The sequence below is a fragment of the Cucurbita maxima genome, unplaced genomic scaffold (genome assembly GCF_002738345.1).
Source record: "Cucurbita maxima cultivar Rimu unplaced genomic scaffold, Cmax_1.0 Cma_Scf00024, whole genome shotgun sequence".
Lineage (NCBI taxonomy): Eukaryota > Viridiplantae > Streptophyta > Magnoliopsida > Cucurbitales > Cucurbitaceae > Cucurbita > Cucurbita maxima.
The window spans coordinates 397,041-418,130 of NW_019272040.1; the positions used below are offsets into that span (position 1 = coordinate 397,041).

Consider the following 21,090-nt stretch of genomic DNA (forward strand, 5'->3'; position numbering starts at 1 on the left):
AAAAAAAAAAAAAAAAAAAAAAAAAAAAAAAAAAAAAAAAAAAAAAAAAAAAAAAAAACTACTCCTATTTCTACCGGTTGTATAAATTTTAAATTCAAATGTGGAAAAAGAATTATGATAATTGCTCCTTAAAGCAGGTTTGACCAAAGAAAATTGTGTTACATGCCCGTAGCCACGTGCCTGCATTTCCCTATTTTTTTATTTCACATAATTACAAAGATAAAAGTATTTGAACCTTCAAGGTATTTGCATGTCTATTGCCACGACATAATAAAAAGATTGAGAAAAATAAAACAAAGAATATAAATTAAGAAAATAAAAAACCCTATACACATATGGAAATGTTTTCCCCCTCCTTCCCAGTGGGTTAGTAGTGGTTGAATGGTGATATCATTAATTGTCCCTACTGTAAGTGGAAAGAGATATTTCCCAAATTGATGGCTAAAAAAACCCCGAAAATGGCGACGAAGAAAGTTAAGAAAGAAACTTCCACACGCAACACATCACATGTGTTTCATATATGTGTATGAAGGGCAAGTATAAGTAAGTAATAGGGAGTGTTTGACTTAGGACTAAGGTATCAAATTAGTGTTTGATGCATAAGATTGTCTGCCAGAAGCAACAAATTTACTAATTGCAATACCTTTTATACTATAAACTAGATTTAAGAACCATAATCTCATGAACAAAATTGAAGGTTAAGTAAACAATGGTATAACAAACTTAGATTACTTGTTAAAATAGTAGCCAAAACAGTGTCACATTTATTATTTATATATGAACATGTTTTGGTTGAATAAAATTGTAGCTCTAAACTTTAATGTGATCGAGGCTATGGTACCTTGCGACACCTCTGTACTTCGAAACACCGCGAGAAAAGCCGCTACTCTTCCTGTTAATTGAACTCGTAAAAATGGATAAGGATTCTATTTTGAAGTTTCAGATGAGAATAAAATGGTTATTACCTTCTCAAGTATCTAATATACTCTTCTCTTGATTGGCCTTCCATTTCTTTAAGCTCGTCTTGGTACGTTAATCGCTGCAAATGATCAAATCGGAGAATAAACACAGCTTCAACCAATTTCCTAAATTCCTAATTTACATAGCCGAAAGAAAAGCAAGTGAGTGCAGAACAACGATCAATCGATTGGAAAATTACTGGAAAGTTAATAACAGTTTCAGCTCCCCAGTACTTGAGCGCTGCAAGGTCGTATGCATGAGCCGCCGCTTCTTCATCATCGTACGCTCCTGTAGATCAGAAGTAAACAATAGCACACATACTTAACCCGATCGAAGCTCTGTTTCAACATTAAATCACAAGTTCAAGTTTCAATCGCACACCATACCTAAATACACTGCGTCGATTCAAAATTCCATCAATATGCCACGCACAGCAGTACAGAGGCATGAATCAAATTAGAATCGCCTCAACTTACAGATTCAAAAAGAAAAAACAAACAGATAACTACAGAACCTTGTCTTCCTTTCTTATTCTGTCCTTCATTCCAAAAATTCTTATCCCACAAGTGCGCCTCATACCGTCCCGTCCATCTATGCCTATAGCAAACCAAATAGATTCAAGCAAAAGAAAAAAAAAAACATAGAAAACAGAGAGAACTCAAATCAATCGATTCATTCGACTTCAACCAAATCGACAAAGGCTAACCTAACCTGGTGACGCCACGGTATACAGAACTACGCTGAGCGGGAGCATCACGACGAACGGACTTACGCGTGCGCTTGAGAGCCTTACTCTGATGGATTGGAGAAGAGTGAGATGGATCAGCAGTGGTGGAAATGGAATTTTCGTGGGGTGAGTGTGAGATCTTCGCCATTAAAACGAGCAGAGGAGGTGGAGTGGTAAGAGGGAAGTGCGCGAAGAAGAGGAAGAACGAGAGAGCGAGAGACGAAATGACCGATTCGTCCAATGGAAAACCGCAATTTTAAAGGAAAGGGAGAAAAGAAATAGTAAGAAAATATTTAGGGAGACAAATGGAAGTTGCTTGTTTGTATTTTTGTATTTAATAAATTTAATATATATTCTTTTTTAATTTACATTATTAAAAAATAGACATAATAATTTTATTAAATACTTTATCGCCCTCCTTTTAATTATTTACTTAGATATGATTTTTCATAAATATATATACATATATATTTTTTCATTTATCTACTCTTGGCTTGATATAAATAAAATTAATATTAACAATACAATTAATTCGTATCTATCACCATTTTTGTTGTTAATTGTAATTAAGGTCTTGTAATTAAAAATACAATTTTGGGTAATTAATATTTTAATTTTAAATTTAAATTACTTAAGATAAAAATAATAAATTAAGACATACCCCTAACTAAATCTCTTTTTTTTTTCCACATTAAAAAAAAAAGAATGAAAATTTTCATTTCTTCAAAAAAAAAAAATAATAATAACAACAATAATAATCCTAGATGCTACACTTGTCGATCATGACATAAAGACAAAAATACCCCTAACTAGTATGTTCCAGAAAATATGTAATTGAAAGCAATAAAATGAAGTAAATATAATTGAGGGTAAGTGCAGTTTTTGAGTGTTGTGATTTGAGGGGAGAGATTTTAATTTAATATTTGAATTCAGATTTAGAGAGTAAAAAATGAAATAAACAACCCCAAATTCTCCCCACCCCCGTTGCTCCAACCCAGAATTTTCCGGGAAAATCCGTTTCAACTTTCCCGGGAAAATCTCTCCCAACAGAGCTAGAAACTGCAACGCTCACCAGCAAAACCCACCTTGGATTCCTTCAAATTATAAATAACCCTCTGATTCTTCTGCTGATAACTCCCAATAATCCCAATCTGATATTCATCCGCCAAACTCGCAAACGCCAAACAAATCTGAGAGCCATCAGATTTCACATAGTAAAAAAGCCCCCCAACATCCACACTCATCTCTCCCTCGTCTTCAAAATGAAGTTTCACATTCGGGGTTTTCACTTGTTTCAACCCACTAAGATTATAACACGTGTCCAACAGCGAATATCCAGGCGCCGTTCGATACACAGAAAATTGCCTCTCAAATTCCTCTTTCAAAGCTTTGTAAACCGAGGGAGGCAACCTGGTAATCACCGTCCCTGAATCGAGTAAGCTCAAAACTCCGTTACTCGAAGCCAAACGCGGCACCACCAATTTCAACCCACCAACGGTAATTCCTGTTAGATTCAGTGTGTAGAAATTCGACATCTGTGGATTTGGAACCATTTTCGTGTAGGAAATTGGTGAAATGTTTCGGAAATTTGAGAAATCTCCAGCCCCCAATGTTAAAGAACCTGAAGAACCGGTTTCAGTCGACGGCAAACAGTAGGAAAAAACGCCGCCGTAAACAGAGGAAGATTGAGAAACGACGGAGAGTTCGCTTCTACCGAAACCGATTAATCCGGAGGTTCCGCCGAACAAGCCCTTGTTATTCCGGCCACACCCAAATATGAAATTCTCAACGGAAACATTCCCCAACTTCAGCGTTTCAAATCCGAGGTCTCCACGGGAGTAAGAGCCGTCGCCGTAGTTAACCTCGTAATCGCAGGGGTTTGAACTGCCGTTGGTACAAGCGCCGGAACCTCCAGCTGTGGGTTGGAAAGCAGAACAGTTGTTGGAATTGCAGGGGAGGGGGACAAATGAAGGGGAGTTTGAGGGATCAAAGAGGGGTTGTTGTTGGTTGTAACAGAGGTGGCAAGGGAGGCACTGGACCCAGGTGAGGTCACTGCCGGTGTCGACGATGAGGGTTAGGTTTTGAGGGCCGATGCGGACGGTGACGAGATAGTTGAGGGTTTGGAGGCTGGTGCCGAGGGTTAAGGGGAGGTGGGTGTCGGAGATGTCGTGGGGGGTGAAGAGAGAAGTGGCGTATTTGAATCGGGATAGAAGGGAATCGACGTGAATTTCGTCCAGGATTAGGCGGTCTTGGAGATTCTTGTCCCGGTGTTTTATATTGCCTGAACAGTAGTCTCTTTCTTTCATTTCAAATGTCGCTGTTTCCTTCTCCACCCCTGTAAATTCAATATTCCAATAATACCCTTACAGTTATGAACTACAAAAACTATAAAATTAAAACAAATATGTCATTGTTTGATTCCTTGTCACAATCGCACTTTTGAAAGCAGCGAACTAGCGATGGTGTGACACTCACTTTCCAACGACAAGTGAGCTAAGCCAATTTGTTCTTGCGTCGCCTATATGATCGAACCTTTAGCCTCGGTTTTAAAAGAAATTTTAGAAAACGAAGGTAGAGAGAGATTTTAGAAAGAGAGATTTAACAACGAGTTATATAAGCAAGCAAGAGAGATAACAACCGCTTAGCATACCTTGGGTAAGGAGAAATTGACAACCAGTCATATCTCTCTCTAGTACATTTAAGGCATTTCATGTCAGGCAAGTCTAGACATTATATTTTTGAGGCGTCATATAGAACTACAAAGTAAAAACACTAGAATGAAAAGACATGACAAGAGTTTGGCTTGCCATAGGCATGTGGCCATGGGCAACACGCCTTGGACGAGCAAGATCGTGACACACAACTCCTAGCATGATCGTGACACACAGCTCCTAGCTCCTAACCTAAGTGGAGCTTAATGATAAAAGAAAGAAGACTCGTCTTTCCTTTTTTTTAATACCTTCCTTTCACTGAATTCATTCATTTCTAAACGATAATAAGTACCATTGGAGAAAATATTTTTTTATCTAATGGGTAATTATATTATAGATATAGATAGAAAATATTTAATGGGAGAATGCTGCATTTTTGTTTAAAAATAAGGATAAATGGAAGATTTTAATTATTTCACCATGAATCAAGAAGTCAACAGAAATCAACCCAATTAATTTTTACTAAGAATAATGAATTAATTTTAATTCGAAAGCTTCAATTACAAATGAAAATAATATTTTATCAATTTTTTTTTAATATTTATAATATCTTTATTAAATCCAAATTGTAGAGAAAAAAACAACCAAAATTAAATTACAAATTTGATCAAATCAGTAGGATTAGATTGAATTAATAAATAAATAAATAAATAAAATCCCAGAAATGAAATTAACTTTTAAAAAAGAAAATATTAAAAACAAAAAACCCAAATCCAAGATCATACCAAAAGCAGAGAAAAAAATAAATAAATAATTAAAACAGAAAAACAGATCCCAATGCTAATTAATCACAATCAACACATAATTAGACTTCAATTAAGAGATTTCCCCCCTCATTTTTTGGGAAGAACACTCACTTGGCTTGTGAAAGATGCAGTCAGTTGCAGGTATTTTCATATCCATTAATGGAAGCTTCTGCTCATTAAGAACAAGAGTCTGGTAAAAGGCACTAATGGCGTCGATCGAGCTCGAACGAGCGTCGACAAGGACGAAAATAAGAGGAAGAAGAAGAAGAAGAAGAAGGGAATGCAGGGATCTTGCAGTCTCCATGGGGGAGATGAGAAATGAAGGGTTTGTTTAGGATGGGAACAAAAGATGGAGGGCTGACCTTTGTGTAGCCCCCACTTTTGTGCATCATAAAAAATTACCCTTTCACCTGCATTTATAATGCTCTAATCTCTCTTTAATTTACTATTATTGTCGCTCCTTATTCTATTAACTATTAATAACCCCTTTTTACTCTCTCTCTCTTAATTCACATAATTCTTCTTCTTAATCTCTATTTATCACATCATTATCTCTAATTATTTATGTAAATAGGATGGTTGCATTCAACTAATCCATTTCAAAAAAAATAAGAGATGGGATTTGGTAGTATACAAAAATACAATTAAATTATTTTGAAATACTTTTAACTCTCATAATTAATTTCAACCAAATATCTTTCAATAACTAAAAATAAATAATTTGATTTTTACACTAGTAATTAATTCAAGCGCAAGGAATACTAGAGGAATATTATCTCTATCGGCCAACAAAGTCACGAGAGTTTATGTTCAAAAGAGACATTATCATACCATTGTGGAGACCTGTGAAGAGTCGTGTTTATCTAACCAACTCAAACTTCACAATTTAAACATATTTTAACAAAAAGTTAATAAAAATAAATTCAATAGTGCTTAAAAGCGATCGGTTTTGTATTATTAATATTCTAAGTTTTGGCATAGTACGGGTAGGAGCTAACTACTTGCCACGTGGGGAGTAGAAGATTACGTGTCAAATCTTCTGACATCTGTAGTGACACGTAAGAAAGTGGAAATTATGGAAAGAAAGAAAGAAAGAAAAAGGTTGAAGAATAAAGGTGGGTGGGGCCCAGTGTTTATCCGAAAGTTTACGGATAACGTCAACGCCGCTTGTACCAGTTGTTAAGCACTTGATTGTTCCCCCGACACGTGATCTGCACGTGGGATTGCCTGGAATAACAGCCGCGTGTTCGTGTACTGCCATCTCTAATTAACAATTCTGATTTGGGAAAATGTGAGGTTCTTGCACGTCCACGTCGACCACAAAATTAATTATAGATAAATATAAAAAAAAATTTATCTATTTTTCACCTAAATTTTTAATTCTATAAAATTATCTTCAACTTTGGATCCCACTAATAACATTAAAAAAAAAACATTTACCATATCCATACAATACTAGGGATGCATGTATTTTCATGGATATTTAAAATAATTAAAAATATATCTGCCAACCACACCAAATTATAATCTACAAAAAAAGAATTTAAAAGAAACAAATGAAGTATATGATAATAGAATTTTAAGGTTCATCTGGGCCATCAGCTCCTTCATTTTCTAGCATGCTCATAAGCATACTTACTTGATCATGCAGCATTGCATTTTCCCTCTCAACCTCTGATCTTTTGCTCTTCTCTTGCAGAAGTTGAATTTGAAGATGTTCTAAGCAGCGCGCGTCCTCGTCGAGCTGCTCGTTCAGACCGTTGATTTCCCGGTCCTACAATAACAACAACAATGAACTAGAGAGGCCACATTGATGTGATGTAATAATAATAGTAAAATTTGGGGAATGCCTTTCTGTTCATTTCCTGAATGGCAATCCTCCGCATGCTTTCGACAACGTCGACATTGACGAGTTTTCGCTTCTTTCCGATCAGCCAGCCTCGGGGATATGCGGTGGCGTCGAAGTCGGGTGGAGGGAGTAAGGATTCAGCTGATGGTCTGCGGCCATTGATGTTTTTGATGGATTCTAAAGGTTCAAAGAGGGCCTTTCGACGGTCGGAGAGGTCGGGGAAGAGTGTTTTGGGGGGCTGAGGTTCTTCGTGTTTGTCGGATGTTTTGTCAGCAGCATCATGATCTTGAGTTATGTTGTCTAAGATCCTCCCGGTAGCTGTTGGAAAGAAGAGAGCATTCTAGTTCCAACAAAATTAGAGGGACAACAAATACAGAAATGCTTAATAAATAAAAGAATTTCATGTCTCTAATACAGATTTACCGAATGGTGTCCATTGTAGTTCATGTAAAAAATGTCTAAGGATCTTTATAAACCATATACTAATAATAATAATAGTTTTGATTACAGAAAAGAAACAAAATGGTAGCTGAGGACTAATTTATTTTAAGATCTTTTGATCTATAAGCGAAAATAAATATTAGTCCTTGGCTAATATACGTAAACTTCACACAAATAAATTAAAAGTTTATGGGTTTTATATGACTTTTTTTTATCTCATTTATAATCAAATAAATTATAAGAATATGAGAATATTAATAAATGGAAACATATCTATTTTAAGAAAGCAAATATCTAGATATTTGACTTATAATAAAATATCAAATATGATATATATGTTAACACTCTCGCTCTTAGGATAACTCTAAACTATGAGACCTACCCACTAGCTAACTGCCCCGCCACCCCTTAATGAAAAAATTTAAAGTTTCGAGATAAAAATGAAACAAACATTTAGGATAACTCTAAGCTAGGAGACCTAGCGCTAGCCAACTACACCCCCCTTGATGAAAAAATTTGAAATTTAGTGATCAAAACGACACAAACAAATGTTTAGCTAGGTTTTATAGGACGTTGTTGTTAATTGTTAAAAAAGGTAAAATATTATGGTGTGAGAGAGGCTCGAACTCTCAACCTCAGGATAACTCTAAGCTATGAGACAAAAACTTAAAGTTTAGAGATCAAAATGACACAAACAAATGTTTAGCTTATGTTTTTTTTAATTGTTAAAAAAGAAAAATATTATGGGATGAGAGGGCCTCGACAGATAACTCTAAGCTATGAGACCTACGCGCTAGCCAACTACACCACCACCCCCTTGATGAAAAAATTTAAAAGTCTAGGGATCAAAATGACACAAACAAATGTTTAGCTACGTTCTATAGGACGTATTTTTTAATTGTTAAAAAAATACTATGGGGTGAGAGATGCTCAAACTCTCGATCTCGGGATAACTCTAAGCTATGAGACCTAGAGAAAAGGAGAGAAACCGTGAACTATGAACAAGAAGAGGAGAAAAGTAAAGGCAACTCTTAAAAAAAAAAATAATAAATCATACAAAAATCACATTATGATGATGATAAATGAAACGAAATGGGAAGATGGGATGGTAACAAGAAATCATCAAATCTTGAATTTGAAGAAGAAGAAGACAACAAGAAATTGAGAACTGAATGTGGGCCTAATGAAATAAAAAAAAAAAAAAAAAAGAACTTACTTGATATTAGAGAAAAGTATCAAGTAAGGCATAAAAAATTATTTAAAAACAAACTAAAAAGCTTGTGACTTGTAAGGCATGCTCAATTATGGGGGGTGGAGGATCCCTTTTCCGACGTCGTTTTAAAAAAATAGTTTCTAAATTCAATTTTAATTAATAATTCCCCATATGATGACAATAATGGCCTTTCGTATCAAATAAATGAGGAAAATGAATAAATGAATATATAAATAAAGTCAATGAAAACGTTAATTCCCACGGGTGGGTGGGGTGAAAAATGGGTTGGTTCAGCCGATTTTATCACCACAAAAAAAAAAACAAAAAAAACAATTAAATTAATCCTTATCATCATTTCCAGGGCCTAAAATCCAGTGATTAAAAAAAAAAAAATCAAGAGTATTGATGTTTTTTTTTTTTTTTTTGGTAACAGAAATCACGAGGCAGCCATGAACAGAAATAGAAAAGCACACGTAACTTAAGAGCGAAGTTAACCGTTCGTGTTAGCGTGCATCTTTTCTCATCTCCAATTTCAAGGCTATTGACGAACTGACAAATTAATTCATCATCAAAGAAATCACGAAAGCAATTCAAGAGCCAAAGATGAGGAATCAGAACAGAGGATCCTGGTTAGGGCAGAAGTGTTCTTCAAAATTTGTGAGGAAACGTCTCAGATTATATCCATAATTACAAAACCTAGACGGATTCGATTACTTTACGATGGAGAAATTCGATCTTCATAGACTTAACAAAATCTTCAAAAATTGAAGCCAAATTCCACCAGAGAGAAGAATTAAGTAGTACTACCTGATCTCCGGCGAGATTTCCACTGAATTCGAGGAGCCGACGCCGGAGAAAAGCCTTCCAGAATCCTATCTAGCTTACCGGAATTATCGCTCGCCATTGGAGAGAATTCAGGGAAGAACTTCGCCGAATCTTCGCTGTGAAGAATCCTCTTCGAATTTTCACATACAGAGGGGGGGGGAGAGAGGGAGAGAGGAACATGGAGTTGTGGGTATTTGATGTGGTCGCGTTCACCGAGACGCGAAGCAGATAAATTGCAGAACAAAACGACATCCAAACCACGTGTTATGATCCAACGGTTAAGATTTGGCGTTATGGTGGATGTTCTGATGCAAATATTTGTCGTCATCTACTTGATGTGGGCCCCATTATCTCTTTTAATTTCTTTTAATTGTTTTTCCTTTTTAATTGGATGGATTATTATTTTGTATGGTTTTGTTTTATCACGCCTTCCAATATTTCCTAATTCCGAGAGAATATCCCCCACGAATATTTTAATATTTTATTGTTTATCTCTTGAGAATAATTAGTAAAAGTTGTATATATTTAGTACGCAACTAATTTTAATTTTTTAAATACCACCAAAATTAAAACTTAGATATACAAATATTAATTACATAAATATGTGACATACTTAAGAATGACATATAAAATACATCGATATGAAATTCCCATTTTAATGAAGCATGACAACAATCAATTTCGTGTGTTTACAGATTTGTACGAACGTAAATGTTTTACATTTTTAAATATTGAACTTTATAAATAAGGAATATATCTAATATTATTGTATAAGATTTTCTTTTAGAGAAGCTCAAAGTAAAGTTATGAGAGCTTATATTTAGAATGGATAATATCATACTATTGTGGAGTGGACAATATAACACAATATAATACTACTGTGGAGAATCGTAGTTCATAACCAATGTCGCGGTGGTTTTCTAACAAATTTGGTGGCGGTGGTTGTTGAATACAGGCCCCATTGTGTGTGAATGTACCCCTATTGTGTGTCCAAAGCTTAGCAAATGACAACTATGAAAAACAACAAGACCCCCTGGATTATTGCTTCAACACGTAGTACTTGAAATAGTCTTTGTTTGACACCTAAACAGATAGACTTAGGCTGTCTATTAGAGGTAATGAGTGTAGTCTATTAGCTTTTATGTTTGAACTGAAGTGATTGTGTTTTAAGCTAAATTTGTGAGTTGGAATTTAGTGATGTGATCGAACTCTGAGATCTTTTGTAAGAGTCAAAGTCTCCCCGAGTAGATATTGTCTTCTTCAAATTTTTTTTTTCAAGTTTTTCCTCAAAGTTTTTAAAACGTGTATTTTATGAAAAGGTTTCCACACACTTATAAAAAATGTTTCATCCACAGCTAACTTAAATGAAATCTCACATCATCAAATTTGAGAGAGACAAGTGGAACTCTCTCACTAATGATCAGTTGGGAAATCTTAGGATGCTTTTTGGAGATTTGAATCAATTTTTGGTTTTTTGAGGTTGAGTTGCTTCACATTAAGATAGAAACGGAGCAAGATGGGATGTTGTAAAGAAGAACGAATCATTTTTTTTTATAAGAGTGTGAAAATTTCTTTCCTAGCAGAAACGTTTTAAAAATCTTGAGAGAAAACTTGAAAATGAAAACCTAAGGAGAACAATATCTGCTAGCAGTGAGCTTGAACTGTAATAAAGACCGAAGAGTCCCGTGGTGAGTTAGGTAGTGATGGAGAAGAACTTGAGCAAGTTGGATTAGGATATGATTTGACAAGACCGTAATTGATATGAACCAAGAGACATCAATCATACAATATGCTTCAATGAAGATGAGAAGAAAATATTGTTGAAATTATCAAAATATATTTCAATTCATGCTACATTGAAGAAGAATGAAGTTTCATGTTATAAATTTTGAGTGAATTAAAATTTAGAGTTACTTTATTTCATTAATGTATTTTAAGATTTTTTATTTAGTTTAGGTTAGAACTACATCATGATCATTAAGTATGAATGTTACTAATTCTTAGAATGACTTTAATAGTTTCATTTTGAGGCTATATAAAACCATGTATGTTGTATTTGTAAGCAGATTTGGAAAATATAGTAAAAGATGTACTTGTGCTCTTCTTTAGCCAATGACTAAGTTTCTTTGCAATTCTATGTAGTTTAGGTTGTATGTAGAATCATTCAAGCTCGACATGATCAATCTTGCTTGTGAAGTGATTCGAATCTCAATCAAGTGTTCTTGTCTTGAGATATTTGATCAACAAGAATCATTCAAGCTAGACATGATCGATCTTGCTTGTGGAGTGATTCGAATCTCAAACAATGTTCTTGTCTTGAGATATTCGATTAACAAGATAATCCGAATCTTATTCTCCTTGTATTGATTCCTTATCTTATCATTTTGTATTCTCCTTGTATTGATTCCTTGTAGTGATTCATGGCAGTTATCTCTTTTAATTCTTTTATAATTTTTTTTGTTTTTTTTCTCAATTTGTGTAGAATTGTTCATATTCTATCACAAAAATATATAACAAAAAAAAAAAAAAAACATTTCTTATGTTCTTTAAAGTGTTAGATCTGGATCTTATCAACACTTTGTTTCTTCTTTCTAAATCAATTTTCTTGTTGGTAAATTGTTACTACATCTAAATTAGTCCTTAATCATTTTCTTTCTTTAATTCGTTTCTTTGTCGTTATTCGGATTGCTTCTTCAATACCCTTGTTTATGTGTTGAGTGTGCTGTCTATTCACTTTGAATTGCACTTACCTCTATAACATAGCTTGTCTCACATCTCAATTTGTTTTTTAGAGTGTGATTTGTGTGTGCTCAATTTTGAGGGTGAGTTTGTAAGGGAGTGACACATTGATTCGAGTGTTGAGTGCTAAACACGAGTGAATACATGTGAGGGAGCGCTTGTGAGGTTATTTTTTTTTTCTTTTACCTTTCTTTTGTAGCATGGAAAATTCAGACGACAATACTGACATTACTGATGCACGATTGAGAGAAGCACAACAACGAACCATGGAAAGACTAATTCGAGGAATAAAAGAGTTGACTGATCGAATAGGAAGATTGGAGATTCAAAATCAAGCTCGACAGAGGATTCCACTACCTACGCCCTCAACTGATACATATGAGGGCGACAATACTGATCACCACGAGGATAATCCACATGCGGTTGGTCATGGCTTGATGCGAGGGAGAGACCATGGAAGAAGGTATCATAATTTACAACGAGTTCCTTATGATAATAGAATTGATTGTAACGTGGGGAGCATCAAATTAAAACTTCCCAAGTTTTATGGCAAAACCGATCCAGAGGAGTACCTTGAATGGGAGAAAACGGTGGAGTCGGTGTTCAACTGTCATAATTTTAGTGATGAAAAGAAGGTACTGTTATGCATTGCTCAATTCAAACAATATGCTCAAATTTGGTGGGATAAATTGATGTCAAGTAGGAGAAGAAACTTGAAGCACCAATTGATTCATGGTACGAGTTCAAAGAGTCCACGAGGAAGCATTTTGTTCCACAATATTTTCAACAGGACATGGCGCAAAAGCTTCAAGCATTGAAACGAGGACACAAATCTGTGGAAGATTATTACAAGGAGATGGATACATTGATGGATCGACTTGATCTCGATGAGAACATGGAGGCTCTCATGGCGTGGTTTCTTAATGGGTTAAACACAGAGATTGCGGACAAGACTGATTTACAACCTTATTCTAATATTGAGGAGTTGTTGCACATTGCAATTAAAATCAAGAGGCAAATCCAACAAAGGTCAAAACGGTATTCTTCTAAAACTTTCCCAATTCTACTTCTACATGGAAAAATGATAGTAAAAACATTGATTATAAGCATAGAAATCAAGAGATTAATGAGAAGTCTTAAGCTAAATTTGAGAAAGGGGAGAGTTCTAGAACAGGGAAAGAAAAAGTAGAAAAGTCTAATGTTCGAAATAGAGATTTAAAGTGTTGGAGATGTCAAGGGGTAGGACACTATAGTAGAGATTGCCCAAATGCAAGAATTATGACCATCAAGGAGGGAGAAATTGTTACGGATGACGAGGCACATGACGACATAAATGAGGAAATTGATGAGAGTGAGGAGCTTAGTGAAGAGGACCCTACACATATATCTTTGGTTACTCGACGAGCTCTAAACACCCACATTAAGGAGGACGGCCTAGACCAACGGGAGAACTTATTTCAAACTCGGTGTCTTGTTCAATCTATACCTTGTAGTGTTGTCATTGATAGCGGTAGTTGCATCAATGTTGTGAGTTCCATTCTGGTCAAAAGACTTAATTTAAAGACACAACTACATCCACGACCCTACAAGCTTCAATGGTTGAATGATCATGGGGAAATACGGGTAACTCAACAAGCTCTTGTTTCTTTTACTATTGGAAAATATGTTGATGATGTTTTATGTGGTGTTGTATCCATGCATGTTGGAGATTTACTACTGGGGAGGCCTTGACAATTTGATCGTCGTTAATGTATGATGGGTATGCAAATTGATACTCTTTTACTCACAAAGGTAGAAAAACTACTTTTATTCCATTGTCTCCAAAAAATGTATTTATTGATCATTGCAAACTTGAAAAGAAAAGGCAAGAGGCTGATGCAAAAGCAGAGATTGAAAAAGAATCCAGTGAAAAAAAAAGCTTGAGTGAAAAGCAAGAGAGTAACACTCAGCCTATAAAAAAAAAAAAAAAAAAAGCCAAATCAGTAAGCTTGTATGTTAGATCAAGTGAGGCTAGGAATGTTTTGCTCTCTAACTAGACTATTCTTGCACGTATGTGCAAGGGGTCTTGTTATTTTACTAACATGCTTAACCCTTCTTTGCCTAGTGATTTTGTTGTGCTTTTGCAAGAGTTTGAAGATTTATTTTCTGAGGAGATGCCTAGCAGTTTGCCCCCACTTAGAGGGATTGAACACAAGATTGACTTCATTCTTGGCGCGCCCATTCCAAACCGACCAGCTTATAGGACTAATCCAAAGGAGGCTGAAGAGATATAAAGGCAAGTAAGTGAACTCCTTGCTAAAGGGTATGTACGTGAAAGTTTGAGTTCTTGTTCTGCTCCAGTTATTCTTGTACCTAAGAAAGATGGTTCTTGGCGTATGTGTGTTGATTGTAGGGCTATAAACAAGATAACTATAAAGTATATGCATTAAATTCCCAGATTAGATGGATGTAGTCTTTTTACTAAGATTGATTTAAAATCGGGTTATCATCAAATTCGCATTCATATTGGGGATGAGTGGAAAACAACTTTTAAAACCAAGTATGGTCTTTATGAATGGTTGGTTATGCCTTTTGGATTAACTAATACACCTAGTACATTCATGAGACTAATGAACCATGTCTTACGAGAATACTTAGGTAAGTTTGTGGTTGTTTATTTTGATGACATCCTTGTTTACTCTAAATCTTTAGTGATCATATTACCCATGTACGCAATGTTTTGACTACTTTAAGAAACGAATGTTTGTACGTAAATTTAAAGAAATGTAGCTTTTGCATGGAAAAAGTTAACTTTCTTAAGTTTGTAGTTTCATCTAATGGTGTTGAGGTTGATGAGGAGAAAGTGAAGGCTATAAAAGATTGGCCTACACCTAAAAATGTAAGTGAGGTAAGAAGTTTTCATGGTCTTGCAAGTTTCTACCGTATGTTCATTAAGAATTTTAGTACAATTGCTTCACCCTTGAATGAAATTGTTAAGAAAAATGTATCCTTTATATGGGAAAAAGATCAAGAACTTGCTTTTAATACTTTGAAAGAAAAATTGAATTATGCTCCCTTGCTTGCATTACCTAATTTTGAGTCTACTTTTGAAATTGAATGTGATGCTGATGGAGTAGGGATAGGTGCGGTATTAATGCAAAATCAAAGACCTTTAATGTTCTTTAGTGAGAAGTTGACTAGTGCATCTTTGAGGTATCCAACTTATGACAAAGAGCTTTATGCTTTGGTTCGTGCATTGCAAACCTAGCAACATTATCTTTGGCCTAAGGAGTTCATTATTCATACGAATCATGAAAGTTTAAAGCATTTGAGAGTACAAAATAAACTTAACAGACGACATGCTAAGTGGTTAGAATTTATTGAAACATTCCCTTATGTCATAAAATATAAACAAGGTAAGAAGAACATTGTTGCAGATGCTTTATCACGAAGGTATGTCCTCCTCAATACTTTGAATGCTAGGTTGTTGGGTTTTGAACACAAAGGATTTGTATCAACATGACATGTTCTTTGCTCCTTTTGTTGAATCTTGTGAAAATGGACTCATTGTGGATAATTACTTGTTGTTAGATGGATTTTTGTTCCGAAAAGGCCAACTTTGCATACCATCTTGTTCCATCCGTGAGCTACTTGTGAGGGAAGCTCATGGAGGTGGTTTAATGGCACACCATGGAGTTTCTGAAACTTATGATATGCTCTCTGAACATTTTTTTTGGCCTAAAATGAGACATGATGTTCATAAAGTTTGTGCTCGTTGCATAGCATGTAAACAAGCTAAGTCTAGGCTTCAACCACATGGTTTATACTCCCCATTACCGGTTCCTAATGGTCCTTGGATTGATATATCAATGGATTTTGTTTTAGGTTTACCTAGGACTAGGAAAGGTTATGATAGCATCTTTGTTGTGGTTGATCGATTTAGTAAAATGACTCATTTTATTCCTTGTCTCAAAACTGACGATGCAAAACATATTGCTGACTTGTTCTTTAGGGACGTTGTACGATTGCATGGCGTTCCTAAAAGCATCGTTAGTGATCCTGATGTAAAATTTTTAAGCCACTTTTGGCGTGTTTTATGGGGTAAGTTAGGAACTAAGCTAGTATATTCAACTACTTGTCATCCTGAAACGGATGGACAAATTGAAGTTGTTAACATAACCATGATTGCTATGCTTAGGGCTATTATTCATAAGAATCTTAAACTTGGGAGGATTGTTTGCCATTTATAGAATTTGCATATAATAGGGTTGTTAATAGCACTACTAAATGCACACTTTTTGAAATTGTTTATGGCTTTAATCCTTTAACCCCCATTGACTTGTTATCTATACCGTCAAAAGAGTTTGTGAATTTTGGTGCAAATGCCAATGTTGAGTTTGTTCATAAACTGCACAAGCAAGTAAAAAAAACAAATTGAGAAACAAAATTCCAAGGTTGCCACCCAAATTAATGAAGGACGTAAGATTGTCATCTTCAAGCCTGGAGATTGGGTTTGGGTGCATTTCCGAAAAGAAAGATTTCCTACTCAAAGAAAATCTAAGCTTTTACCATGAGGAGATGGACCTTTTCAAGTTCTTGAGCACATCAACGACAATGCTTATAAAATTGATTTACCAGGTAAGTACGGTGTTAGTGCAATTTTTAAAGTTGTTGATTTGAGTTCTTTTGATTGAGTCCTTTTGATGTAGGTAATGGCTTGGATTTGAGGACAAATCCTTCTCAAGAGGGGGAGAATGATATGAACCACGACCAAGAAATTTCCATACCTTAAGGTCCAATTACAAGGATGAGAGCCAAGAAACTACAACAAACCTTATACAGTTATATTCAAGCTATGATGAGCTCATCAAAGGAAATTTTAGAAGACGTTGGAGACCTCCCTTATATGTTATGCAAAGTTTAGCTTCAAGAAAGAGATGAATTAAATGCACTTTAAGTTGCATTTAATGAACTCCGCTGAATTTATGAAACTAGTCAAAGGATGACTAATAAACACATTTTATTAATTGCATTATTTAATTATAGTTTAACTATTTGTTTGTCATATTTAAGCTAGTTTTAAATATAAGAGTTAAAGATTATATTGTAACCCACAAGTTACTATATTCCACCATTAACTTGTCATTTTAATATGGAGGTTATGGTATTTCTCATTTACTAGCCCATTTAATTTGGGAGTTAAGTATTATAGGTTAAGGTTGTAAGACTATATAAAACCTTTTTTTTAATTAGATATCAGATTTTGGAATTAAGAATAGAATTTCTATTTTAGCTTTGTTGAGAGCTAAACTTTCTTTGCAAATTCTTGTGTTTAGAACTTGCATGTAGAGTCATTCAAGTAGTATTGATCAAACCTCTTGTGGAGTGATTCGAATCACGAGTTTTCTTTACTCTTGATCTTGATCATCAAGGTAATTTGTTCCATACTTTCCCTTGGGTTGATTTCCATATCATTTGGTATTAGAGATTTAGGCTCAAGATCGGATATATGTTTCCTTTGCGTTTCTTCTCAATTTGATTTTTATTTATTTTTATCTTTTTAGTTTTTAATCGACCTAGAGTTCAAAATTCAATCTTTGCTCTATTTAAAATTTTGAGAGGTGAGAATGAGAGCTTCATTTGTGTAAACAAGTGTAAAAAGAGTGGCCTAATCCTTGAATGTATACTCGTGAGAAAGTGTTATGAGGTCCTTCGTATTTCCATAACTTATTTTTTGCAGCAATGTTTCACAAATAGATTCAAGGACGAATCCTCTTGAAGAAGTGGAGAATGATATGAACTAAGAGACATCTATCATACAATATGTTAAATGAAGATGAGAAGAAAATATTGTTGAAATTATCAAAAGATATTTCAATTCATGCTAATTGAAGAAGAATGAAGTTTCATGTTATAAATTTTGGGTGGATTAAAATTTAGAGTAATTTAGAGTTATTTTATTTCATTAATGTATTTTAAGACTTTTTATTTAGTTTAGGTTAAAATTACAAAATGGTTAATTATGGTCATTAAGTATGAATGTTAACTCTTGGAATGACTTTAATAGTTTCATTTGACTTGGAAAATATATTAAAAGAAGCATTTGTGTTTATCTGTAGCCAATGACTAAGTTTCTTTGCAATTCTATGTAGTTTAGGTTGCATGTAGGATCATTCAAGTTCGACATGATCAATCTTACTTGTGAAGTGATTCAAATCTCAATTAAGTGTTCTTGTCTTGAGATATTTGATCAACAAGAATCATTCAAGCTAGACATGATCGATCTTGCTTGTGGAGTGATTCGAATCTCAAACAATGTTTTGTCTTGAGATATTCGATCAACAAGGTAATCCGAATCTTATTCTCCTTGTATTGATTCCTTATCTTATCAGTAATCTTTTATCTTGAATCTTGATTTCCTGCAAACTTGAGTTTATAGTTGATACTTCTTCCATTATAACTTAATGAAAATGTTAGTTTAAGACAAGAAGAAGAGTAATAACGGCACTAAAAGTGGTACAAGAAGTGGGAGCTTTGCCATTGTTTTGTGGAGGCTGATAAGGGCCAGAAGAATGTTCAAGCTCAACTACAAGCAACAAAGAAACATGTCCAATGTCAAATTCAATAATCCTTTTGAAACTGAAATTGTTTAAGAAGTTTCATGAGCATCATATTGAAAATTTTCCATCTCTCTTGCTGTTCAGGAGGCCTGGACTTTGTTCCCTTCTAATTAAACAAGATTCTAAGTCAGTGAACCAGCTTTGTGAAGATAGCCCAATTTGGGTATTACTTGATGGTAACATAGAGGAAGCAGCAATTTAAAGTGAGTTTGGAATATCCCTTATTTAAAGCCTGATGTAACTGTCTTTTTTGACTTTCTTTCCATAGTTTTTAAAATTTAGGGAGAGGTTTTCATCCTTATAAAGGTGTTTTCATTCTCCTCCCCGATATGGGATCTCTCAATCCACCCTCATCAGGGCCTAGAGTCCTTGCTAGCCCTCGTTCATTTCTCCAATCGATGTGGGACTCCCCTAAAATCACCCCTTTTAGGGGCCTAGTGTTCTTGCTGACACATCACCTCATGTTCACCCCCTTCGGGGATCTCTCTTCAGGGCCCAGCATCCTTGCTAGCACTCGTTCTTTTCTTCAATCGATGTGGGACTCCCCTAAAATCACCCCCTTCGGGACCTAGTGTCCTTGCTGGCACATCGCTTCATGTTCAGCCTTTCAGGGCTTAGCCTTCTCACTAGCACATCGCCCGGTGTCTGGCTCTGATACCATTTGTAACAGCCCAATCCCACCGCTAGTAGGTACTATTTTCTTTGAGCTTTCCCTTTTCAGCCTCCCTCAAGATTTTTAAAGTGGGTAAGAATGGTGTGAGGCCAATTTTGAGAGCCAAGAACTGACCGGGAGCCATGGAAGGACTAATTAATATCAGAAGCAGAAAGGAAAATATATTTGAGTACATGAGAAATCAAGGTGCAGTTAAATATCCGAATGAACAAAGCTCATTAAACTACAGAGAAGGAACAGGAAATTAGACCTAGACGACAATCAAAAAAGGAAAGAGACATCAAATTTCATGAACAAACACAAACGAAAGATCGTCACAAAACTACACTACTTAAACGCCAAGAACAGCATCCGATTCACTTAAAACAGATTCGTGCGGACGATTCATCACAAAACAAATCAAAATCCAATGCAGCTCTACTAGATCAGTCAATTAATTGTTGTAAATTGTCATAAGTCCTATTCTTTAGGACTGAAAAGTCTTGATATTTTTAGGTTTGGTTAGTTTAGCTTATATTTTGAGATTCAACTATATAATGTCATTCTTTAGGCTGTTTTTTTGGGTGTCATGGTATGTCTTGAGTTATTGTGAGTACTTTCGCTTTCGGCGCAACAAGTGGTACAAGAGCCTTATTGTGGTATTTGGGGGTATTGTGAAAGTTTTGGCCTCATTGACAATTAGACATGCTCACAATCGTGCTTATTCTCTTGAAAATCAAATTTCAAGAATTGTGGTTTTTGTTACATCCAAATTAATTATTGCAAATGGCAGAATCATCACAACGTGGATCGAGAGTGTGGAGTTCCAATCTCGAAGTAGAGAAATTTGATGGAACCAATAATTTTTGTGTTTGGCGAGGCGAAGTTAGCGATTTGCTGGTCATGCAAGACCTCGATGTTTCTCTCCAAGAGGAGATGCCTGAAGACATGACAGAAGCAAAATGGACGAAATTAAATCGGTGAGCCTGTGGAATTATTCGATCTTGTCTTGACAAGGATCAGACATATCCATTTATGAAGGTTACCATGGCGAAAGAATTATGGGACAAGCTTGAGGCGAAATATATGAAGAAGAGTGTAGAAAATAAACTCTATTTGAAGAACAAACTCTTCCGTTTTGACTACAAGGAAGGTATCTCAATGGCTGAGGGGATGATTTTAACAAAATCATCACTGATTTGCTCAATCTTGATGTTAAGATTGATGACGAGGACAAGACATTGTTGTTATTAAATTCTTTGCCAAAATCCTACGAGTTTTTAGTAACGACCCTACTACATGGGATCACTAATATTGATTTTGAAGATGTTTCAAATGCCTTAATAAACAATGAGATGCGAAAGAAGGAAAAGGAGACATATCAAGGCTCTAGCTCAAATGTTCTCACTTCTCATGGAAGGACTTCTACTTGGAAAAGGAACGAATGTGGAGAGTCCTGATTAAAGTCGAGAGGTAGATCTGATAATTGGAGAAAACTTGATAAAAATGAGTGTGCATATTGTCGACAGAAAGACCATTGGAAGAAAGATTGTCCGATCTCAAAAGAGAAGGGGTCGAAGTTCAATGTGGTTAGAGATGACGACACTGATACAGATGATGCCTTGACA

At 35.2% G+C, this 21,090-nt stretch overlaps 3 protein-coding genes across 5 annotated transcripts in view; all 3 read right to left on the minus strand.

Moving 5' to 3' along the window:
- The window catches only part of LOC111497954 (AP2-like ethylene-responsive transcription factor At1g79700), a 9,446-nt gene extending 7,497 nt beyond the window's left edge, over window positions 1-1,949 (minus strand). For all 3 annotated transcript variants that reach the window (XM_023148975.1, XM_023148974.1, XM_023148973.1), the window contains exons 1-6: window positions 1,672-1,949; window positions 1,475-1,557; window positions 1,347-1,355; window positions 1,160-1,248; window positions 966-1,039; window positions 842-892 (exon numbers count right to left, since the gene is read on the minus strand). In XM_023148975.1, the coding sequence (XP_023004743.1) occupies window positions 842-892; window positions 966-1,039; window positions 1,160-1,248; window positions 1,347-1,355; window positions 1,475-1,557; window positions 1,672-1,835 (470 nt within the window). In that variant the 5' untranslated portion in view covers window positions 1,836-1,949. The remainder of the gene's footprint in view (window positions 1-841; window positions 893-965; window positions 1,040-1,159; window positions 1,249-1,346; window positions 1,356-1,474; window positions 1,558-1,671) is intronic.
- A 504-nt stretch (window positions 1,950-2,453) lies between these two features.
- LOC111497952 (aspartyl protease family protein At5g10770-like) lies at window positions 2,454-5,554 on the minus strand. Its single transcript, XM_023148969.1, has 2 exons — window positions 5,256-5,554; window positions 2,454-4,022 (listed from the first exon to the last, which is right to left on the minus strand). Exons 1-2 carry the CDS (start codon window positions 5,446-5,448, stop codon window positions 2,740-2,742), a joined length of 1,476 nt encoding a protein of 491 aa, XP_023004737.1. The 5' UTR covers window positions 5,449-5,554; the 3' UTR covers window positions 2,454-2,739.
- Window positions 5,555-6,560: 1,006 nt separating this feature from the next.
- On the minus strand, window positions 6,561-9,824 carry LOC111497606 (protein HEADING DATE REPRESSOR 1). Its single transcript, XM_023148442.1, has 3 exons — window positions 9,455-9,824; window positions 6,995-7,311; window positions 6,561-6,918 (listed from the first exon to the last, which is right to left on the minus strand). The coding sequence occupies exons 1-3, from the start codon at window positions 9,798-9,800 to the stop codon at window positions 6,724-6,726; spliced, it is 858 nt and encodes a 285-aa protein (XP_023004210.1). The 5' UTR covers window positions 9,801-9,824; the 3' UTR covers window positions 6,561-6,723.
- Window positions 9,825-21,090: the final 11,266 nt, after the last annotated feature.